Source organism: Coturnix japonica, chromosome 2 (assembly GCF_054131305.1).
Source record: "Coturnix japonica strain WE chromosome 2, WE-NBRP24, whole genome shotgun sequence".
NCBI lineage: Eukaryota > Metazoa > Chordata > Aves > Galliformes > Phasianidae > Coturnix > Coturnix japonica.
In genome coordinates, this window is record NC_140664.1 from 86,494,894 (window position 1) to 86,517,358 (window position 22,465).

Genomic DNA, 22,465 nt, shown 5'->3' on the forward strand with positions numbered 1-22,465 from the left:
AAAGACTTTTGATAGACTGACACATGTATTTTCCCTTAACAAATTCTCCTTCAGGGATCTTTTCAAGATATTGATTCTAATTTATAAATGACAGATCCTTGGCAGTATTTCTCCCATTTGCTGATAAGGGTGATTGCCCTGATTCAGTAGTGTGATTATTTTGTGCAGTGGGTTTATTAGCGTTCCACAGCTCAGCTAGAAACATCTCTGCAGAGCACCCTGCAGTCTTGTTCCTTCTATAAAGGGTGGAAGTCATCTCCCAGTTGCAACATGGTAAGGTAGCAACTGAAAGAGGAGCTGGCAAAAGTTGTTATTCTGAGTTGCATTTTACTGAAGTAAAACTAACGAATGCACGCATGAACTGCGTCTTCTAGGCTTACTTAAAATACACAGGCTCCTCGTGCAATGAACTCAATATCATTAATGTAAAATCACTTTTCTCTGATTCAGTCTTTGCGCAGTTTTTTTAGATAAGGTTGGTTTGGGCCTGGTTTTGTTACCAACACAAAAATTCAGGGTAGTAGGAATCCCTGGTCTTCTAGAGTGTTGGTAATCCTGTTAGCCTTGTTTGTCCACCAATTAGCTCGTCATTCTGCTAGAAGTGTACTATTGTGAAGTGTCCCTGGGTTATGCTGGGACCGACCAAAAATGTTGTCATGCTATATTGTACCCACCTAGAAATTATCCTTTCTCCTTCTACTTTCCCCTGCAAGTGCAATCTTGTTTTCTGATCTGGTAATCTTAAAAAGGAGAAACACGTGCATTGGACACGATGGGGACAGCTTGTTAGAAAGGGGGAAAAGAATGCCCCTTCTGAATAGGCATGTGTGGCAGTTCCTATTTCGTGTATAAACCTGAGCTGTTGTAGAGTCAGGGAAGTCTGAGATTGATTAAAGTCAAGTTTTTCTTATGTGAAACCATCTTTAGCTTGAACTGTGTATCATACAGGCCACATAGAAGGAAGCTTGCAATCAGAAATTAGCTTTTATGTCAGAGAAGGTGTCTTCTTGTCCTGTGCTCCCTCAGAGCACTGTCTAGATGCTTTGCAGTTCTGTGGCTGAGAAACTTTTGCAGTCAGCTCACAGTGAGACAGCATATTCAGTTCAGAGAGCTGAAAAGATGCTGAGGGTTTCACAGTTGCTCTTCTTATTTCTTCCACTTTTATAGGTTTTTTTTCTTCTCAGAGAGCTTTGTAAGTGCCATCACTGCTTACCCATGTGTGACATGGAGGTGATGATATCTTCCTACTGCATTAGAAGTCCCAAGAATTTTGACAGTGTTTTATGTGTAAAATAGATGAAAGACATATGACAGGAAAAATAGCGTTTGAGTGGTGGTACTCACTAATCATTGGGTATTTTTCCTTTCATCCAACTGCTTTACGTTTGAACAGTTTTTTAACAGTTTGACTCTTCTGTTATTGATCCCATGAACTCTAGAACTTGACTGCATTATCACCTTGTGTTGATGGTTTTATGTTGAGAGATTTATCTAGCTAGTCAGTATTAGACTTTTCCTTTTGTGCTTAATGAGAGCTGCAATAAAGCAGCAAAAAAAAAAAAAAAAAAAAAAAAAATCATTAGACTGTATTTCCCTCTGACAGGAAGATCAAATTCAAATGCATTTGCTGTGTTGCACACCTTTCAAATTTAATGAACAAAAATAGTTCCTTCGGAAATATTGCTCAGGAGTATAGTTGTGCAAAACCAGTGAGAATAGTTTTGTTTTGTTTTCTGAATCATTTATTATAAATGAATGTAGCTTTTCCTCTTGGCTTTCCTCACTCTTGGAGTGTTTGAGGGCAAATCAATTTGGGACTTAACAGTTTGTATGATATTTTGAATTACCTTAAGATTTTATTATTTTATATTCATTAAGTATCAAAATAATGGCTATTTTGAAGAGTTCGCTGTGCTCAGACAGACAGGGAGTGCGGCACAGTGTTGGATAGATAAGAGAGATGCTTGAGCTTGCACGCGCAGAGATCATGTGGGAGATAGTGCTGCTGTGCGGTAACCAAGTAAATTAATAAAGCACTCAAGAAAGGAGAAAACAGAAGAGTTTAGGATTAATACTTTCTAAGACTTCAGGTGGACACGCTTTCCCTGCACCCACAGTACAAATCATTTCTGAAGCCTGTGTCAAACTGTTCATGTACTGTTGGCATTTCCTTCCTGGTATCTGCATGGATATGAAGTACCTGGTTTCTGGCTTTTGTATTCCCCACTTTCTTGTGTCAAGCTGCAGCCTAGATGGCTGGCAGCCTTCCTACGCATCATGTTTGCAGAAAGGTGGAAAACATCCAATTTGCTTGTTTCTTGCTTTCCCTAAGCCTTACAGAAATGTGACTTTCTGTCACACTGAGTGGAAAAGCTTGGAGAGGAGCTGCTGGAGCCAAAAATCTTAATTGGGCAAAGGGGACAGAGGACCCAAGTGCTGTCGTGTCAGTTGTTGTGAGACTCATTGTGCTTAGTAACTCAAAACTACGAGTGAAGAGGGGTTGAGTTCCCTGGAACCTTGCAGGAACTTGTCATGGTTTAATGCAGCAGGTGGCTGAGCACCACACAGTTACTCACTCAATCTCCCACTGTTCTCTGCCAGTTCCTTGGGCTCTTCACTGCAAATGCCCTTGGCTCTGTACAGCACTGCTTAGCAGCAACTGCAAACATTGGTGTGTTATCAACATAGCTTTTATCCTAGAAACAAAACACAGCATCATACCAGAAACTCTGAAGAATATAATTCCATCCCAGCTAAAACTAAAACAGAACTGTTGGAGTGGTTATTTCAAGCAAAAAGTAGATTCTATGAGATTGTGAGGGAGTGCTGTGTGTGCAGGTTTCCTGTCCTGCAGACAGGCATGATTTGGTGCTGATGGAACAATGGGGAGCTGCCACTGTCCTGTATATAGTTACGGTGGTGAAGTGCCCTCATCTGTGAGGGTAACTGAGCAGATGTCATCCTCCTTGCATTTCCGTAGGAAAAAAAGGTGTTCGGAAAACACATATTTTCCTTTAAATCAGATAGAAGCAGGATGCCAAAAGCTTTTTTTCCTCTGTCACTGAAATAAAGGTTTAAGAAACTCTGAATGAAAACACTAGTTCCAGAAGAGGAGACAATTTTGATTTATAAGATCTCAAAGGACACAGAGAATCTATCACACCTCTGAGAAAGGCACCAAATCTGATGACTTTATCTTGCAAAGCAAGTCCACAGCAGAGTAAAGCCTTGACACCTTTCAGCCTGCCTGCTGTTTCCATCTCCTGCCTGCATTCCCACATCTGGAACCACTGCACACAGTTTCAGTCTTGTGAGATCCTCTCCGTGAAGTGTGGGCTGCACAGAGACGAGTACATGTAAGCAGACCTCTCAGGGAAGGGTTAACATGATGATGCAGTGCATTAAGGCACTGTGATGCCCTTATTTAGTAGGAGGGTCAGGAAAATGTTATTCATTGCAGGAAGAAGAGAGATAAATTGAACATCCTGATAGCTTACTTAATTTACATTTTATTCTGCATTGTAGAAGCGAGCCCTATATTTACAAATACCTGCAGAGGAAGAGGTGAAAAAAGATTTTCAAAACTGTTTCAGTTCAACAGCCCCAAAAGCACAATGCAGCTCCTTCTAAAAATAAAATAAACAAACAAAAGAAAAACAATAAAGAAACAAACAAACAAAAAATACAAATGGCAAAATCAAAGATGTCCTAAAGCACCAAAGTCCCTAATTTTTCTCTGCTGTCCACTCCACAGTCTAGAGGAGAGAGAACATTTTATCTCCTGCAGTGGAGTATGGCTACCTCAGAGTGCAGCCAACTTTCTTCCTGAAAGCTCCCTCACTGGGACTGAGGGAGTTAAATAAGATCGGTACCATCAATAGCGTGAAAGATTATTTCATAAAGTTTCACAAATGTATTTCAATTAAAAAGACATTTGTAAATGAAGTCAGGGTGACCCTGAACAGCTAAGACTCATGCCTCTGAGTGTTGTGATGCTGTATTTGAGGCAGTACCACAGAGTAATGAATAGTACCATGTGGGTCAGTGTCATTGTATAATCTTTATTCAACTACAGCATCTTATGGTCTTTTGTGATGACAGTATTCAGCTCCAGACCACTTTGTTCTTATCCTACCTCCTCATAAGCTCACATCTTATGATTTTTAATTTTAAATCACAGGTAGTAGTGTAAAAGCAGAAGAAGGGTGGATGCCTTACCAAGTGTATATAAAGCATACTAAGGCAGAACTGCTTTTAGCAATGTGTAGTAGGAAATGCTTGCCATGGAACAAATCAGATTTACCCCTTTGCCGTATAGGAGACCTGATGTTTAGAAGTCAGTCCTGACACCTCAGGTCTGTACGTCTGTTAACAACCTGGAACAGGCCGAGCATCTCTGTCACTGCTCTGCAGGAGTTCTGTCTGCCACAGCACGTCTTTTTCAACACCTCATCTGCAGACACAGATAGGTTGTGACACCAGTCTAAAAATCACATTTGCCAGGAAGCTGGGTGAGCATTGCTACTTGATTCTTTTAGGTTTGGCCACGTGGAAGCCTTAAGACAAGGAAAATGCCAACACCTCATAGCAGTAACTGGAAGATTCTTTCTGCAGGTTTTCAACAGGATCACCAAATGGCTGTGCAGCTGTTGCGCGTTCAGCTGTGCTAAATTTGAAAGCTAGAGAAGAGATGAACTACATGCCTAAATAAAAATAAAGCATCTGAGGATGTGCAGTCAAACGTTGACTGCTCATGCATTTTACTCTTAATATTTAAGGGGCACGTTGCCAGAATGCAAAATGTTTATTTCAGTTGATCCAGTTAAGTGGCAAGGTGTGGCTAACACAACGTATAGAAACAGGTTGCAGTATGCGTGAGTATGTAGACCATGCCTATTAGTCAAATGAAAATTGGTAGCTGTTTAGCTATATGGATGTTTCCGTTTCTTTCCTGTTCATGTGCTGGCAAACTCTAAGATCAGCTTTTCCTAAATATAAAGTGGGATTCTGCAGTGAAATGCTTCCTCCTCTTTCTGATTCAGTTTGTATGTTTCTTGCCGGCTTAGGGTTGTTTTTTGGCCTGCAAATTTACAGTTGTGCACATGCTAAAAATAAATAAGCAACCCAGCAATTAAGAGGTTATTGCAGTCATTTTTCAGTGCTGCAAAGCCATTTGGCAAGCACACTGCTCTAACAATAGCAACTCTCCCAAAAGTGTTAAGAACTCTGTTAGTGGAAGAAACAAATGGTGAAATATTGTGAGATTCAGAAACTGTGGGGCTGATGAAATGTGAAAGCTTACTCAGATTGTATGATACAGAATGCTTTTGCTTCTATCACATGAAGCACTGCAGTTATTCTTCCATACCCTCGGCAGGTTGCTGTAGCAGAATCATGGTGCTCGTATTGATGTACAGAAGGCAAACTACAATTTCTGTTTTGTTCTCTTGACTGTGCTACACAGGCAGACTTGATGTACACAGGATGCAGGTTTTAGGAAGGGATAAACAGTAACTTAAATGTTTGGGGGTTTTGTGGAACTTAGATTTTTATTCACAGAAGACAGGTTGTGGTGCCTTCTCTCTGTCTTACTTCTGGCGCTTATACATTTAGTCTAGATTATGTCATTTTCTTCAGTTCTGACTTTTCCAATAGTCCTTGTTTGTTTTTTCTTTTTGAAGGGCCAGATCAGCAGTACAGTTAGCTCTCTGCTGATATGTGTTCATTGCTGCCTTAAGGGATCCCTTAAGTTGCATTCTGTGGATGTATGTTGTTCATATCAGCATGGGGCTGTAGATGATCAGTGGCTTGTTGTTGTGCACTCCTTTAGCCAAATTGGACTAGAAGTCAGAGAAGGCAATGTGGGTTTTGTGCATTTTCTAAAGGGAGCTGAATGGACATTGATATCTTTGTATTCCTTAAACTGTGTTCTAAATCTCATCCAATTCCCATGTTCCATTTTCAGAAATACAGTAGCTCTGTCGCCTCTTAAATTGTAGCAGGTCATTCAGATCAGGCTTGCAACATGCAGTAATAAACAACTATGTGTACCATAGCTGTGCTTGGACATGGAGAAATATGCTTGAAAAGGGGAAAATATTATAAGTAAAGTTTTCAGAGTACCATTCCTGATAAATGAAGTATAGAATATCCACTTTGTTTTAGAATTAGAAAAGTTCAGTTAAAAGGGACCTACAAAGACCATCTAGTACAACTGCCTGAGCACTTCAGGGATAACCAAAAGTTAAAGCACATTAATGAGAGCATTACTGAAATGCCCCTTGAAGCAAGTATCATAGAATCCAGCAGTCTGACCAACGGCTCAAGAACAGCAGAAAGAAAACGAGGGAACAAGCTGTTAGATAACTTCTTCATATCTGTATCACATTCCTTCTTGGTGCATTATCTTTAAATGCTTCTTTTCTATCAGTTAAGTTCAACATCCTGTCTGTACTCTTTTTAAGTGTACTGAGATAAAATCCTTATAGAGAAATTCCTGTAGCATTGGTGTATTCCTTTCAAAGTAGTTTTAATCAAAGTACATTTCTTGAATAGGAGAGGTAGTTCTTTCTTTGATCCTCTTTTGACTCTTGTTGAGTTCTCTTTGTGTTTGATACTATAAGATTCATGTAATTTGTTTTCTCCTAGTAAAACCAAAAACACATTCTCACAGCTCTTCTTTCAGAGATGAGGCAAAAGAGATTTTCAGGCTTTGTTCAAATTGTATGGAAAAAAAGAAAAGAAAAAGAAAAATACCATAGGTGTATATCTCTGTAGCGCAGCAAAAATCTTGTAGGCTAGGATTAGCAATGCTGCTTCATATGTTTCATACATGGTTGCCACTCCTTTACGAGTCTGTAAGCCTATATGCATGTGCTTATTAAGGCAGGCAGGTACATAAAGATATGTCTGGTGTAAACATACGATTTCATAATGAATATCTTTACAAATTGTGCATTCTTTGTCTTTCGTAAGTGCTTGGTGGTAGTTAAGTCATTGTCAAACATATGGTTCTTCATAGCAGGCATCTTCACATCACTGCCTTTGGGGAATGATGCTGAGACTGGAATAGCTCTGGATGTCTGTGCTTGCATATGCCAACTGCTTGATCAGATGTGAATATTCTGCTCCGATAATGTAAATTAGAAATAAGAATCCAAGCTTTCATCAAATTTACTGTGGCCAATGGATAAATAGTTTATGATGCCATCCCACCTGCTTCTCAAATTTCTTTATAAGGGTTCCGATTGGTATCCCTGTGTTTTCAAACCTTGTGGGTTTTTTTTTAAAATCATTGCATACGTAGGTGTAACAGGGTTTTGGTGTTGTGTTTCTCTGTGTAAGCAGAATTTGTGGTAAAAGAACAAAAAAAATCTTTCAAAGTTCCAGCAAATAGTCAGATGCTGTACATACCCTGTACTCGGAATCACCTTTATGTGAAACCACAGACAGTACAGTCAACTGTGTTACTAATAGTCTCGTAAGTCTGCATTTCCTTTTTTCTTTCTGACATGTACATGTGCTATGATGGCAGGAGCAGGGATTGGTTACAACTCAATACTTGGTGTCCTCATGTTGAACTGGATTTCTTACTACTGCTGTTTATACCGCTCTGTTTCAGAATCTATATATCTCATGTCCAACTCCCAGTTGATTCTCTTCAGGAAACCCTGGACAAAATGTGCCCTATTAAGATATTTTAAATGTAATTTACTCAGGTTTCCCTTTTGGTCCACCCTTTGACAATAGTCAACTGCAGTACATGGATCATTTGCGTTAGTCACCACTTCCAGCTAAGCATTCAAGATGAGATCAGTCTTACATTTCTGGAGCACAGTTTCTGTCAAAGAAACAAGATGTAAAGAACACTGGCAAGCTTCCATCAGTTCCCTCAAATGATGATAACTTCCTAGAAATAACAAACTTCTATGGTCTCTTGAACTGTCTGAAGTGCACTGTAGATGCTTTCTAGCCAGAGCTGTCAAGCTATAACACAGCTGTAATTTTCTTGTGGAAAACCCATTCCACCACCAGAAGCCTTTAGCTGTCCATAGCTGCATACAGGTTACATTCCCAGGGCAACACAGGCAGTAACAGAAGTTCTTCAGTGTGTATGCTAGCTTAGACCTCAAGTCCAGCTCACTTTAAGTAGCCCTCCTAACTTTTCATAGTTAAGCACAATTTAGAAATATATTTATTTTTCAAAGTAAATTTTGTTGTTAGAGCTGCAGATTGGCGTTTCTAAAAACTTTCCTTCTCTATCTCACTTTTTTTCCCACTCAGAATATTAAAAAGAAAACAATTGAAAAATAAACTCCCAGAATTTACTCTTCCTTGCCCTGAAGGCTGCTATAATACTGCAATTATTCAAGCACCCTTAACTGCTGACAGAAATTTTTGTTTGTTTTAAATAGCTACCACCGTTCATTTAGAAACTACTTAAAATATCATAATCTTAAGAGACCATCTGCCTGAAATGACAATGCATACTGGAGCTAAATTTTTTGACTTCTTTTCTGCTTTGTTCCTTCTCTTCCCTATATCTGATAATACAGTTGTGTTCTGTGTTAAAAGTTTCTTTTCTGAATTAATTTTCTACTTAAGTCCATTGTGCACAAAACATTCAGACAAATGTTTCTTTATCATCAGATTGTCTGCTGGGAGACCAGAGGGAAAAAGTAGGCACAGGATTGTTTTCATATGTGCATACATACCACATAAAATCTGCAGGTTCACTAGATGAGTTGACTAAGCCTTTGATTAAGGGACCTTTTCCTTTTGACCTTCGTTCCCTCTTCTGTCCTGGATTCCGGGACAAGTCAACAAAGAATCTGTGCTTGTGGTGTGTTATTGTACACAATATGTTTGTGCATATTTGGTTGAGTAATACACCTGTTCAGAAGGAAAAGCATTCTTTTTGGATAGTATTTGTTGTTAGAAGTTCCAACGCTTTGAAGTAGTTACTTAGCTTAAATCAACAGCTTTTGAGTATTCCCACTCCTTGTCTTACAAACTCTTTTTGTCTAGTAGAATCATATCATGGAATCATAGAATAGCCTGGGTTGAAAAGGACCTCAAAGATCATCTAGTTTCAGCACCCCTGCTATGTGCAGGGTCACCAACCACCAGACCAGGCTGCCCAGAGCCACATGCAGCCTGGCCTTGAATGCCTCCAGGGATGGGGCATCCACAACCTCCTTGGGCAACCTGTTCCAGTACGTCACTACCCTCTGCATGAAAAACTTTCTCCTATAATACCAACACCCACTCTTAAGATCTAGGAATCTAAACAAGAATATGTTAAAAGATGAGCTGGAATAATGAATTTCTCATCAGGGTGGTTATGTTTTTTTCATGTCTTGTTTTTATGTAAAAATAATTTCTGAATGATGTCTTTGGTTGAGAGCCATATATATAGACTGACATGGTTGAAAAACTTGTTATTGTGTTACTGCCTAGGTATCATCCTAACTGTGAAATGTAAGCATAAGAGGAAGCCAACACATCAAGTAACATTGGTTCTGTCACTCACCTCTGTCAATCTATGATTTGTTTATGGAGTTGTTCTATCTGTTCTTAAACAGAAATAAGTGTGTAACTGGAGAATCACTTAACCTGCAAATAGAGTCATGTTAAGCTAGCATATGCAGACAATGTGGTATTTGCTATGCCTGGTTGCATCATCTTTGGCTGCAAGTTCAGATCTCATATATAAGTTAGATATTCACTAGTGCCAGTCAGAGCTCTGCAGGCAATGGAGGGGAGCAGTCCCCCTCTACATAGCTCTTGTGAGGCCACACCTCGGGTATTGTATTCTGTTTTGGGATCCTTACTACAAGAAAGACATAGAGGCACTGCAGCGTATCCAGAGATGAGCAATGAAGATGGTGAGGGGTCTGGAGCACAAGTCTTATGAGGAACTGCCAAGGAAGGTGGGATTGTTTAGTCTAGAGAAGAGGAGGCTCAGGGGAGACCTTATCACTCTCTCTGACTGTGTATATGGTAATAGAGGTTGTGGCCAGGTGGAGATTGGCCTCTTCTCCTACTTAACTAGCATTAAGGCCAAGAGGGAATAGCCTCATGTTCTGCCAGGAGAGATTCAAGTTGAATATTAGGAAAAATTTCTTCTCCAAAAGAGTGATCAGGAGCTGGAGCAGGCTGCCCAGGGAGGTGTCTGAGTCACCGTTCCTGGAGGTGTTCAAGAAACATTTAGATGTTGTACTGAGGGACATGGTTTAGTGAGGAAATATTGGCAGTAGGTGGATGGTTGGAATGAATGATCTTGGAGGTCTTTTCTATCCTTTCTGATTTAATGATTCTATGGTTCTAAGGCACATATAAGTTCAGCTGTCTTATGCAGAGAGGATGCATTAATTTTGTGACACAAAGGCAAAAGCCATTTTCATGACTGTGTTTACCCATAGACATAGAGGGGGAAAATGACCTGAAGTGACACATTAATTTTGAGTTCTGGAAAACACAGAATACCTGCTGGGGCTTGTTCACCACACTTGGAATTGTTTCATTTACTGCTAATGATGTGTCATGCTTCATAGCATTAAAAGATAGTGCATATGCTGAATTGTTGTTATTTGCCTATCATCTGCTTTAGACTGAGTATTACCAATGAAGATATAAAAGTAAACAGATGCATAACTGTGTATTGTGTATGGTATAATTGTAATATATGTAAACTTGTGTAATTGTATGAATTATACAATGTATCATATACATATTTGCCATTAAGCCTGAAGTATATCTGAAAACAATAAACAAAAGACAAAATAGGTAATCACTAATTATACCAGATAGCAATTTTTATAAAATACAGATGGCAGTAAAAGACTTTCTGACAAAATTTCTTAGCAAACCATTCAGAGTTATGATTCTAGTACACTATATCTGAATTTTATTGGAACCTGCATAATGGTATGGATCTTTCTGTTCTTATATGACATTGCATTTAAGGAACTTCAGCATGTAGAGACAAATTCTATGAAGTTATTTAGTCTGATGATTTAACTTTTTTCATACTACTACTATTTATAGCAGAAAATCCTTTCGTATATGTTTAAATGTGGACTTTAAAAATAATGGAAAGTAAAACTTAGATATGCATTTTGTCTCAGTTGGCCAAAGAGTTGCTACATGTATCCATCCTCTAATAGACGAATTGTTGAGTCTTTCTTTTTTTTTTTTTTTCTCACAGAGAGTTTGGATGGCGAGATCCAGAGCTTCCAGAAGTTATACAGATGTTACAGCATCAGTTTCCATCAGTACAGTCCAATGCTGCAGCCTACTTACAGCACCTCTGTTTTGGAGACAATAAAATAAAAGCAGAGGTAACATTTATAATTACCTAATTTTCAGCTGTGATGCTGCCTGCAATTTATCACCGAAATTATTTATATGTGTTTTTAAAAAGAGCTACAAGAGAAATCATGTTCACATGTCTGGACCAATTTCAGTCAAACTTTTGCTTAATATATTTGTTACTGATATAGAAAGGAAGATTGCAGAGAATACTGTTGTCACTCCTTTGGATGACTATTTTGTTTGTTTGTTTGCTTGTTTTGAGTATTTTAATTGATTCTGTACCATTAGATACTGTATCAGTAAGTGTTTGTGGTATAGTCTTGATCCCACTGAAGCACTGCCGTAGGATTTTCAGGGAGAAAAGTTTAGACTCTAAATACAGACACAAAAGATGAAAATTAAATAAAATTATTCTAAATCAAAGCTCACTTTAATGTATAATTATGGGTTAAGGGATTAGCTTGAACTTTGATAGTTGATCTATGACCTTGAAATTTAATGCAGATTGTACCTCAAATGCAGCTCAGAAAGGAGCACAGACTTTGTTTAGTACCTGCAGTTGATCTGTTCTTCTTGCTAGCTTGTTCTCCCTATGGTCAATGGGACCAGTTGAGCTTTTGGCACAAGATAAAACAGAAGGAAGGCAACACTGAGGAATCTCACAAGCATGTAGTAGTCAATTAAAATTGAATGTGTGAAGCTGTTACCAGCTCCAGCTGGCTCCCTGGCCCTCTCAGAGATACTGCTAATCAGGGATATGTGATGTGCACATCTATCTGTGCCTGTACTGGCATCCCTTAGCCTAGCATGCAAAGGTAAACTGAGATCAAGATCTGCTATTGCTTGTTTATCTGAGCTGTGAAGGGATGCTAGCTTGCTTGCCTTCATTACCATCTCTCACAGCACACCCTAGCAGCTTTCCCTTGAGGGATTTTTCACATTGAGAAAATGCCCAAGTGAGTAGCTAAGCTTGCAGACTGTTGACATTGCCAGAACTGCAGTGGAGAGATGCACTGGGTGCATTCCCCAAACAGAATGATAAGAAATGTCGAAAAGAGATTTCTGTTATGGGTATTGCTCAAAGTTTCAGCTTCACACTCTCTTCATAGTCTTTTCTCTCATCATGACTTCACTAATTAATGTTTCAGTAAAGTAATTGATTAGTCTGTGAGAAAAGTGGTTAAATATTCAGAACAGTTTATTCCTTGTGTAGTCTGTGCTTGCTTCTGTTACCAGAGAATGAGAGCCACTAGGTAGTTTCATACTTGGGGGAAGGACATGGTTTTATTTTTGTTGCTAACTATTCAAGAAAAATATCCTTTAGAAGACTGATTGTTGTTGATGTATTGTATACCATTAGGACATCAGCCTTTCTAAACATCAGGCTCATGAGCTGGGAGGGCAAGGTTATGGCAGCATCAAACAGTTTAGCATAAGGCAGCCCTCTGTGCTTCTCTGAAAAAGGACAGCAGATAAAATGAGGATTTTCCTCCTTTGTTCTTTTTTGCTGCTTTGTTCCTTACACCATAGTAGGCGCACTGTCTTTGGAAAAGAAGCCACAATATTTTTTCAGCATTTCTCCTGAGAACATGCATTCAAACTTCTGTTAGTATAGATTTCTATAAGACAAAAAATAAGGTGTATGGTCGACTCTTCTAATGCTTTGTGAAGCTTCTAAACAGAAGCTTAGAATGCTAGGAAACTGTTTCATCTGTCTGTCTATTTACCTGTAGTTTTTAAGCATAAATACTTTTGTGTTTAGGCCATGATTCAGCCAAGTACTTGAACATTTTGTGTGTGTGTTTCTTGGGATCGGGAGCTACCCAAAAGGGTCAGCTGTGTGCTCAGGATCTGCTTAGGTACTCCAGGAATTTTTTGAGGAGCTTTTTGCATCAGGAGATCAAAATTCAGTCAATAAGGGACTGTTATGTCAGATCTCAATTTCCAAATTTACTAGATTCATACTACTTTCCTTCAGTCAGAAGAATTTGAATGGTGCTGCTAAACATCACTGGGATAAACCATGGGCTGCCTGTTAAGGATATGTCTTAATTACATGCTGAAGGAAGATGTAAGAAATAGAAGCCGTTATCAAAATATGCCCTCCTGCAAGATGTTTATGTTGCAGTTGGGTGCTGTCGCCAGTTCTCCCCTGTCTGAAGCTGCCCACATTTCATACCTGATTCCTTCTACAAGAAAGGCAGCATTCTTGTTACACTGCCCAGTATCAAAGGGAAACGTGCCATGGGGATATAACGGGGATGCACAAGTGAAAAATTCCAATTCTTTTGAAATAGAGAAAACTGTGCTCTTTTACTAAATACCAGCATAGCAAATAGCTGAGACTAAAGAAGGAAAACTGCCTTGATGGCCTTTCAAACTTTGGAGAAAGGCCAAACACAGGAATGCGTGCATTAAGAAAACTACCGGTGTTTCGTACTCCTGACAAGCACCAAGGGAAAGCAAATTGTCTGAATCCAGTAGTTAAGTGTTAATGTGTAACATGCCCTTGAACATCGCCACATGCACACACAGAATGGATAATGTTATGCAACAATTTAGGTCATTCTAATGGTCACATGGAATTTGAAATGTAATTTGGCTGCTAAAGTTTCAACTCTGGAAGTTAACTCAGGAAGAAGACAGTGTTATATAGTTATCTCTAATGAGTATCAAGTTGCCATACCGTAATGAATGGCTATTGTATCCTGGATTTCTGGAAATAACCAGTTTGAAATAAATTCACTATTTTTAAGCATGATTTATGCTACATTGTCTACAGAAACATGATTAACGATTTTCACTGGAACTCAAACATTCTTTTGTTCCTTCAGTTTTGGTTTTAAATAGTGGTAGACTTGTCCAACTCTTAGGAGACTTTACTGAGATTTCTTAATGAATTGATCCCCATGAGCATGGTGGGACTGAGTCCTTTATATTCTCTTTGAGGAGAATAGCATCAATTAAATCAGACTCATAGAAAAGGAAAACAGTAACTATGACTATGTGCATTTCTGAGATTCCTAGCACCAATTAGGATTTTCTCTTCTAAAATATTTTATTTTCCATTGCTGAAGCATGGAAAACTACCCCTTGCTTCTTCTCTGCCCTTGATAATAAAAGGATGTGGAAATATGTCAACTATCAAAAATAAATTCTGTAAAAAAACTCCTTAAGTATGGCTAGGGAAAACAGAGCGCTTTTATGCCTAATTTTGATTGTGTTCTGTTAGGTGTTCTTTCTAAACCATGTGTGTTCTTAGACTTTCTTCTGAACTTCATCATGTCAATCTAATTGTACTTTTATTGCTGCATAAATGTTAAAGCTTTGTTCATTCTTTTATGCAGCAGCTCTCAGAGCCATAAGATCTTCATATGCCCTTCTCTGTCTTAAAGAATGTTCAAAGTTGGCATCTGCTTAGGTGAAGATACTCCAGTCTGGTTACAAAGGTGTCTGAAGTCAATTACTTCTACCCAAAAGAACTTCCAGAGAGAATTAGATGTTTCTGGTGGAATTTTCATTTTATCTTTGAATATTCTAATACTATATAAACATAATAAGTAAGTGGTGGCACTTGGTAAAGAAGTTGTTGTTATTGCTTGAAGGTGTTGCTGCTCAATTCTGCTCAAAACACTTCAGTGCCAGTCCTTATTTAAAAGCACAATTGCAACTGATGGTCTTACCTGAATTTTATCCTCAAGTGCTGCTTCTGAACCTGCTGAAGTATTGCTGTCTGGAAGGTGGTCCCTGCAACTGTTGTCCATAGCACTTCAAGTGTTCTCATTGTATGCCGAGTGCTTGCTGCCTAAGTGGTGCAACAATCATTGAAGAACTTTGATTACTTGTGTTACTGTCCAATAGCTTGATTTTTCTTCTCTGGTTGACCAGCCACTATTCTTAGTTGTGTGAAAGGAGACATAGGAAGGCAGAAAGCTAAAGATTGTGAATACTGTGAGGCGGCTCATTGTGTATCATAATTATGTGGACACGATTTTGAAATTCAGAATTTCAGAATACTGTAGAGTTTTATTACATAAATTAGGCTTTCATTGATACCAGTAAAGAAATGCAACTAGAAGACAAAAGGAAAGGAGGAAAGTGGTTTTGATCAGATATTTGAAGGCAGATGCAGGGCTGGTTGGGCAAGAATACAGGAAGGGTCTTTCTCATGGCATTTTCTCTTTAGGAGAGGCCTTTTATACCAACAATAGTGAGATTGTGAGCAGAGCCAGGGTAGCTAGCCCTGGATGCCAAAATGGAACAAACATGGGATATAGGAAGAGAGAAGCATTTTAAAACAGTCAGCAGAGAACATTTCTTTAAAAGAGCACAGTCTATTAAACACAGGATTCATTCTTCTACTGCAATTTTTCTTCCTGTAATGACAGCTTACTCCTTTGTATGAGGTCACCATATAAAAGGATTGATTTGTGCAGTTTCACACTCCAGCACCATTTTGCTCTCATGGAAAGTGGCAACCTGCCATCAGCTGCAAAGGTGTAACAGGTCACTCGGGGGTTTTAGCACCAGTGACTCCTTTCTGCAAGCTAGGAAATTAATTTCGGCCATCAAAGTCACAGCACTTCTAAGTTCTTTATCTAAGGAAAAATGTGCAAAGATGCCACATAAAAAACAGTAACTGCTGAACTGTCCTGCCTGAAGCTTTCCCTTGAATCCTTAATAAATCTTGCTGTGCTGGACAATTTCCTCTTTATCATGTATATTCGCTTCACACCATATTAGAAGTAGTAATCTAGCTGTTACTGCATGGAGTTTGAAAACTGTGTGACTTCATGTTGAAAGTGTTCATTTTCCCTTTTGTTCAAAACCATGATTCATGTTCATTTTGTCATTAGTCCGAAAAATGTTTCTACATCTTCTGTGAGTTCTTCAGAATATGCCCAGATCCTTTTCAACCAGGCACCACTGTTCTTTCATGTCATTTAGTTTGCATAAACTTGTAAATTCTCATTATTTTCATGATAATGTTGTTGTCGATTGTTGTTGTGAGGGCTTGATAAATGTATATATTTTCTTCTCGTTCTCTACATGATAGCCCATTTGATCGAAACACAAGATGGACATAGACAGTACAAGAAAAACTTAGTATCTTCCAGGATATATTTTCCTCTCTCCTATATGTCTGCATAGTTACCTAATTGCAGTGTTGTAATACCTTCAGTATCACCCATAGTACCACTAGATCCACCACTGTCGAGGATTCCTATGTGTCTTTCTCTAGGAGGGCTTTGTCCCACGCAATAATGCGTGTACCCATCCCAGTGTCCATATCCCAGTTATGGTGGGATGGACAAATGGTCCACGTGGTGTGACTTTTAAACTTGCTAGCTAACATTGACAGAATTCTTCATTGCATATGGCATTTGAAGGATTTAGAAGAGGTGTCTGAGGTACTTTTAATGTCCTTAAATAATATCTTCAGTTTATCTCTATATTCTCCTGCAAAATTTCCTTCTGTTAAGAAGTCCCAGGGGAAAAATAGTATGGTTTTCTTCATGTGCAATTTGTTTTTGCCTTCCAATAATCCTCCTCTCCCTTTTTTCCCCTGAGATCTCTACAATTAAAGGCTGAAATTTGGCTTGTCTGGTGATGATATTGTCAGGTTTCCATTAGAGATGCTATGTAAGCTCCTTTAATCTTTAGATTAAAATCTTAAGATTTGTCTTCCTTGGTTTGCATTTTTTGAATAGATTTTTTTCATCGACATATTCCACCTCTGGCACCTTTTCATTCAAAGCTACGATTTTACGCTCAGAGACAGTGAGGTGCCATGCCCACAAGCAACCATCAGCAGCACCACGGAATCTCCTCCTCAGAGATTTGAGAAGCTTTTAAATATCCCTTTATAAGTATTTCTTCGCTATATTCAAGATTTTTATTCTTTGATATTGCCTTTTCAGTACTTATTTATCTTTTTAACTTTATTTTTGCAAGGAATACTTTGGCACATGAAGGCTGTTTCAACTAACAGGAGCAATAGTGCTTACTTATAGTGCTACGGTATTTACACAGCATATTGCATATATATCTTACGTTGACAGTAACTGCAAAGAGTAAAATAAATGACCTGCCATTATTAAATGAATTTTGGTCAGCCAGGGGAATTATAACAAAAACAAAAACAACAAAAAAAAACTATAATGAGAAGTTCATTTGATCAGTTTGACTATCTATTATTTTATCTTTCAGAAGCACACCAATGCCTCAGTTCTAGTCTATCCTTTTGTGATGTGCTGCCACACAAAAAAAGAAATGGTCCTTCTTAGCCAGAGATGGAAGACAAGGATAGGACAAGACAATAACACTTCATAAGTGATGAGCAGATGAAGTAATGCATGTATACCAGAGTATATCTGAAATAATTTGGTTTACAGTGTATGTATATAACTAAGGTTCAAGACTAAGGTCCATTTTAGCCCTGTATTACCATGAGCAGTTCTGTAAAATGAGGATGATAATTTTATTCTGCTTTATTTTTTTATTATTATTCCCAAGATGGTTTGTTGGCAGCAAACCATAAAGATGAACACCTCTGCAGTTTCAGGTTTAAAACTTCTGTGAAGGTTTTCCCACTTAATCTTTCATTCTGGGTACTTTTGTGAATTACTCCATAGGTATCAAAATGTCAAATCCTTCCCTTTGGCACAGACTCCTGTGAAAGTAGAGCTGTACCCTGGCTGAGCAGTGGCATGAGGGAGGCTTCTCCTGCACCCTTGTCACAAGGCTCTGGAGGTGTTTCTCTTATGGGGCTGCTTCAGGCACTGGAAAGTTGCCCAAAGGAGACAGCTCCTTTCCATTTTATTTATTCCAGCAGTCAGTGGCTGAAGATGTATTTCGCTGTCAAGGAAAGCAGGTCTAAATGGCCTGTTGCCCCAGAGAATAACAATGATTTCTGTATTTTACACCCGTCTCTACTGATGCGTGTACAAGAGAATACAGTTTATAGCATTTTAGTGACTGCAGTGCTTGTTTGAGGTGTCTACCATCTGATATGTATTCTTGTTATTATTATCTCCCAGTCTGAAGTGCAGTGCTGAGTTCACCTGAGTTACTAAACAGTGTTTATCAGAATACGTCAGTCTGTTCTTCTTGCTTGTAAATTTGCTCTATTTTGCTTGTAAATTCCAGAAACGCGGTTAACTCTGAAGCAGCAGGCCTGTTCACTTCTCGCTTTTAAAAAAGCATGAGCCCACCTTCTATGAGGAAATAGGATCTTAAGTGGATCATCTTCTTTTCACAAGCCTTTCCGAATGCATTTCTGAATGCATTTCTCTGTTCCATTTTAGCAGTTAATTTATGCACTACCACTTTATAATATTCATCTCTTCTGACAGTAGAGTGCGTGTATTTGTTTTGTGCACTGTCTTTACATGCAATTAGACCAAACATTAATGAATGTCACTTAGTGCTGCACTGTGTGTCCTCAATCTGTACTTTCTGTATCACAGAAGGAGCAATGCTTTACACTTCAGGGTCCCTCTGTGGTCTTTTAACCATGATTTTGTTGTCAGGAGACTCCCTCTGAATGATGATAACAATTCCCTGTGTACCTGCCCTATTTTACTTGGTATGATTGGGAAGATATTACAGGTGTTAAATAAACAAGTTAATGGCAAACCCTGCTGTAGTAACATCTGGTTAAAACAGGAAACGGAAGAGCTGGGATGTAGACTAAATACTGCCCTGTAAAAATTTTATCAGAGCAGTGAGTTCTGACTTTATTCTCCTCTGTACTGATAAGAACCTTCATTAATGCTTTGGCTTTGTTGCATTCACATTTTGAAAGTATTCCTTGTGCAAATCAAATAGCCTCAACTGGGAATGAAGCATCAATCCTGTGCAGTGACATGGTTTCCGAAGTAAATAAGCAGGCATGTATTATTTCATACATGGAACAGAAAATCTAGTTCTAGTTGTTTTTTTCTGACTTAATGCTAGATAGGCAAAATTTAGGCATTTTGCACACTGCCTTCCTGTTGTTTTCAGTCATTTTGTACGATTACATCATTCTCTCTCATGTCACAAAGAGGCGGAATCAAATGAATTGACAGAGTGACTGAAGACATTACTGTTTTGCAAAATGATGGGCTTAATATTGAGAATGTCTCTGTATTTTTACCTCTCACACCTCATTACTCTGCTCTCCTGTTCCTCCTCATATGCATCATTATTCCCTCTACAGAGAACACCAGATGGACAAAGCATTGCCTACTTTTCCCAGAGATTCCTCTTTAAGATATATTTTCCTATGATGCTCTTAAGTATCCAACAACTACTATTTAGAGCCAAAGCAAGCCACAGTCATTTTATGAATTAGCAACAATTTCATGTGAATAATGGCTGTTTGTTGTTGTCTGGAGTGTTCTGCTCTGCTGTTGATGCTTACAGCTGGCAGTTACCAGGAGTGTGAGCATCTTTGTGATGCTGCTCTAGCCTTTTTTTCTGCTGGCATTTAGAGGCCTGGCACCAGTCTTCTTGGGGGCAGAAGGGAGTGAGGTCCTGAGTGAAACCTGCCTAGGACTCCAGTTTGTCTGGGGTGTGTAACATTAACTTTGGCATTGTCTGCCCAGCAGGAGCCAAGCCTAGCTAAAGGTTTCTGTCTTTTTTAGCTCTGCACAGCCAGAGTTTGCCTCTGAATAAGCAACAGTACATAAGAGAATTTTAGGCAATAAATTCAATTATCCAGAAAATTTAAATGTGAACATCTGGTGATAATGCTTTTCATGCCATTAGGACAAGAGGGAGAAAAAAAAATAAATAAATAAAAAATCAGTATTGTGTCCATAAGATGAATGCCTTCATGCTACTTCCTATGGAGTGCAGCAGGTGCAGGAAGAACATTGCACTGTTTCATGAATTTCTATCTACTGGCCTGGGAAAAACGTCCTGGTCGCATTAAAACATTTGTACAAGCTGCACCTTTTGTATTTGGAAATACTAGGCAGTAGGAAAGGAAAGGTTGAAAGAAAGTGTCTTTTGGCATAAGTATTACATGCTCCCACAATTTGAATGGGCGCTGAATATTTCTGCAGCTTTTCAAAGCAGTAGGATGTCCTAGCGTATAGTCTGATTTCTTTCTATACATAGCCCTTCTGGAAATTGCTTCTATGATTTATGAGGCCAGTGTATGAATGGAGGAGATTACTTTCCTATTGTAGAGCATATTTTTTTATTACTGTTCTCATCATCCATCATGCCAAGGTAAGACTATATATAGAAATAAAATAATGGAGATCAATATCAATATATGTAATTTGATGCTTTCTCAAGATACCTGTAGTAAAAGGGTTGGCAGCAAAACAATTTCAATAATGTGAATGGTAGTCCTGATAGAAAAGCTACACTAAATGAAACATCTAATGTAGAGGCCATCAGATGATCATCAAAATGTATTTAGAGTTACAGAGCTGGCTGTTACCTAGCTACCTAGCTAGTGGGTAGCTGCAGCAGAAAACATAGTTTTGTAGAGTCACAAGGACACCAAAGGCTCTAAAGCTAAAATGTTTACTTACCTACCTGGCCACTGCATAAAAACCGTTGAAGGCACTGGAACCAGTGATTCCTTCAGGCAGTCCAGATGTAAACTTAGAGCAGTGATACTGGGGTAAGGCCTGCTTTTATAGATTTACGTTGGTATAACTCAGAGAAGGGTTTGACTTGTGCCGTATAATAAATAAAAGCAAACCAAAAGAACTGTAAATAAGACATAAACATTATCCATTTTGGAAGCCTGAAGCACTGCTGTACATTTTGTACTGATTGTGGACCAGATTCTTCTTCTCTCCTCATCTCATAAAAGTACCTCTTGACTGATAAAAGGCTGACATTTTTACTATTGGTGTTATCTTGTACAGACCTTGGTTCAGGCAGATAAGGAAATGCGTTAGATCTGTGAGCTGTGGTTTGAAAAATTATTTGGAGCTTAATAACTTCCCTAGTTTCACAAAGAAATGCAGTTTGTTCCTGCATACTCAACTGTATAAAAATTAATTGTAGTACCAACTCTAAAGATCATTTAATATATAAAAAGAAATAATTCACACATAACAATAAATGACAAAACAGGTCCAAATCAGGCCCTTAAGTCTGAGCTATTGCTGCCCCTGTAGCTGTTGAAGAACAGGTGGGAAATGCCGCCTGTCTGTGTCACAAGCACTGATAGGTCTGGGTACATCCCTGGATGTATCACTGGTATGTGCTTAGCCAAGCAAGGCCCTAAAGAAAGGGATGTAATATGTGTGCCACATTAAAAGTATTATAGTTTTGGAGTTGGTTTTTGCTTTGAAGCTACTTCTTTGCTGTTCTTCTATCCAAGACTCCAGAAGCAACTGAGAAATTGCTACAACTCACAAACTTCTTTCCAAAGCCATCACAGCAAAGACATGGAGATAGGTCCTTCTATAAGTGAAAGAAATGCCCAGCACTGTGTGTACAGGGTGTTAGAAGAAAGCTGTGGTCAGAGAAGGAAAAAAGAACCTGACAAAGACAAAAGAAAAAAACAGTATAAGTGTGTATGTGTGCATGTATGTGTGTATATATAGTACTGCATATTGAACCGTGGGTGTTACAAAATCCATAATACATGAGGCAGACATATGTGCTTGTGTTGACTTTTCTTCTGCTTACGATACTAACATTAATTGGGAAATGGAAGAAAGAGTGTGTAGTGCAGCTTTTCTTTGCGTCCTTATACAAATAAGTCAATTTTACTTGTCCAAGTTCCTACACATCAGGAGTACATACCAAGGAGACATGTTGTGAGAATAAGTTAATTAGCTCAGGACAGTTGCTGCCTCCCACTTTATCTGACAGAAAATTTTCATGTGACTGAGAGACTCTTTGGAGGAGTGTGTATCATTTAAAAGAAGATAATGCTTCTTGTTTAGGTTGCAATAAAGGAAGTCTTGGGAGCAGAAGCCATCAGGTAGCAGTATGGTACCTGATTGAATAAATCGTAAATACATTTTTAATCCTAGAAGAAATGGTTTGTTGTTTGTTCTGTGAAGCAAACTGTCTGGGATAGCTGCAGCATGAATCAAAGTGTCTTTTTGAATTTCCAGTTGAATTTGAAATGTCAGATAACATTGTTTGGGCTTAAATCATACACATGCACACAAAGGAATTATCT

The 22,465-nt window shown here is 38.6% G+C and overlaps 1 protein-coding gene across 25 annotated transcripts in view; it reads left to right on the forward strand.

Moving 5' to 3' along the window:
- CTNND2 (catenin delta 2) overlaps positions 1–22,465 on the forward strand; it is a 587,225-nt gene that overhangs the window by 424,844 nt on the left and 139,916 nt on the right. For all 25 annotated transcript variants that reach the window (XM_085537861.1, XM_085537872.1, XM_085537859.1 and 22 more), the window contains one exon: positions 11,210–11,342. In XM_085537861.1, the coding sequence (XP_085393987.1) occupies positions 11,210–11,342 (133 nt within the window). The remainder of the gene's footprint in view (positions 1–11,209; positions 11,343–22,465) is intronic.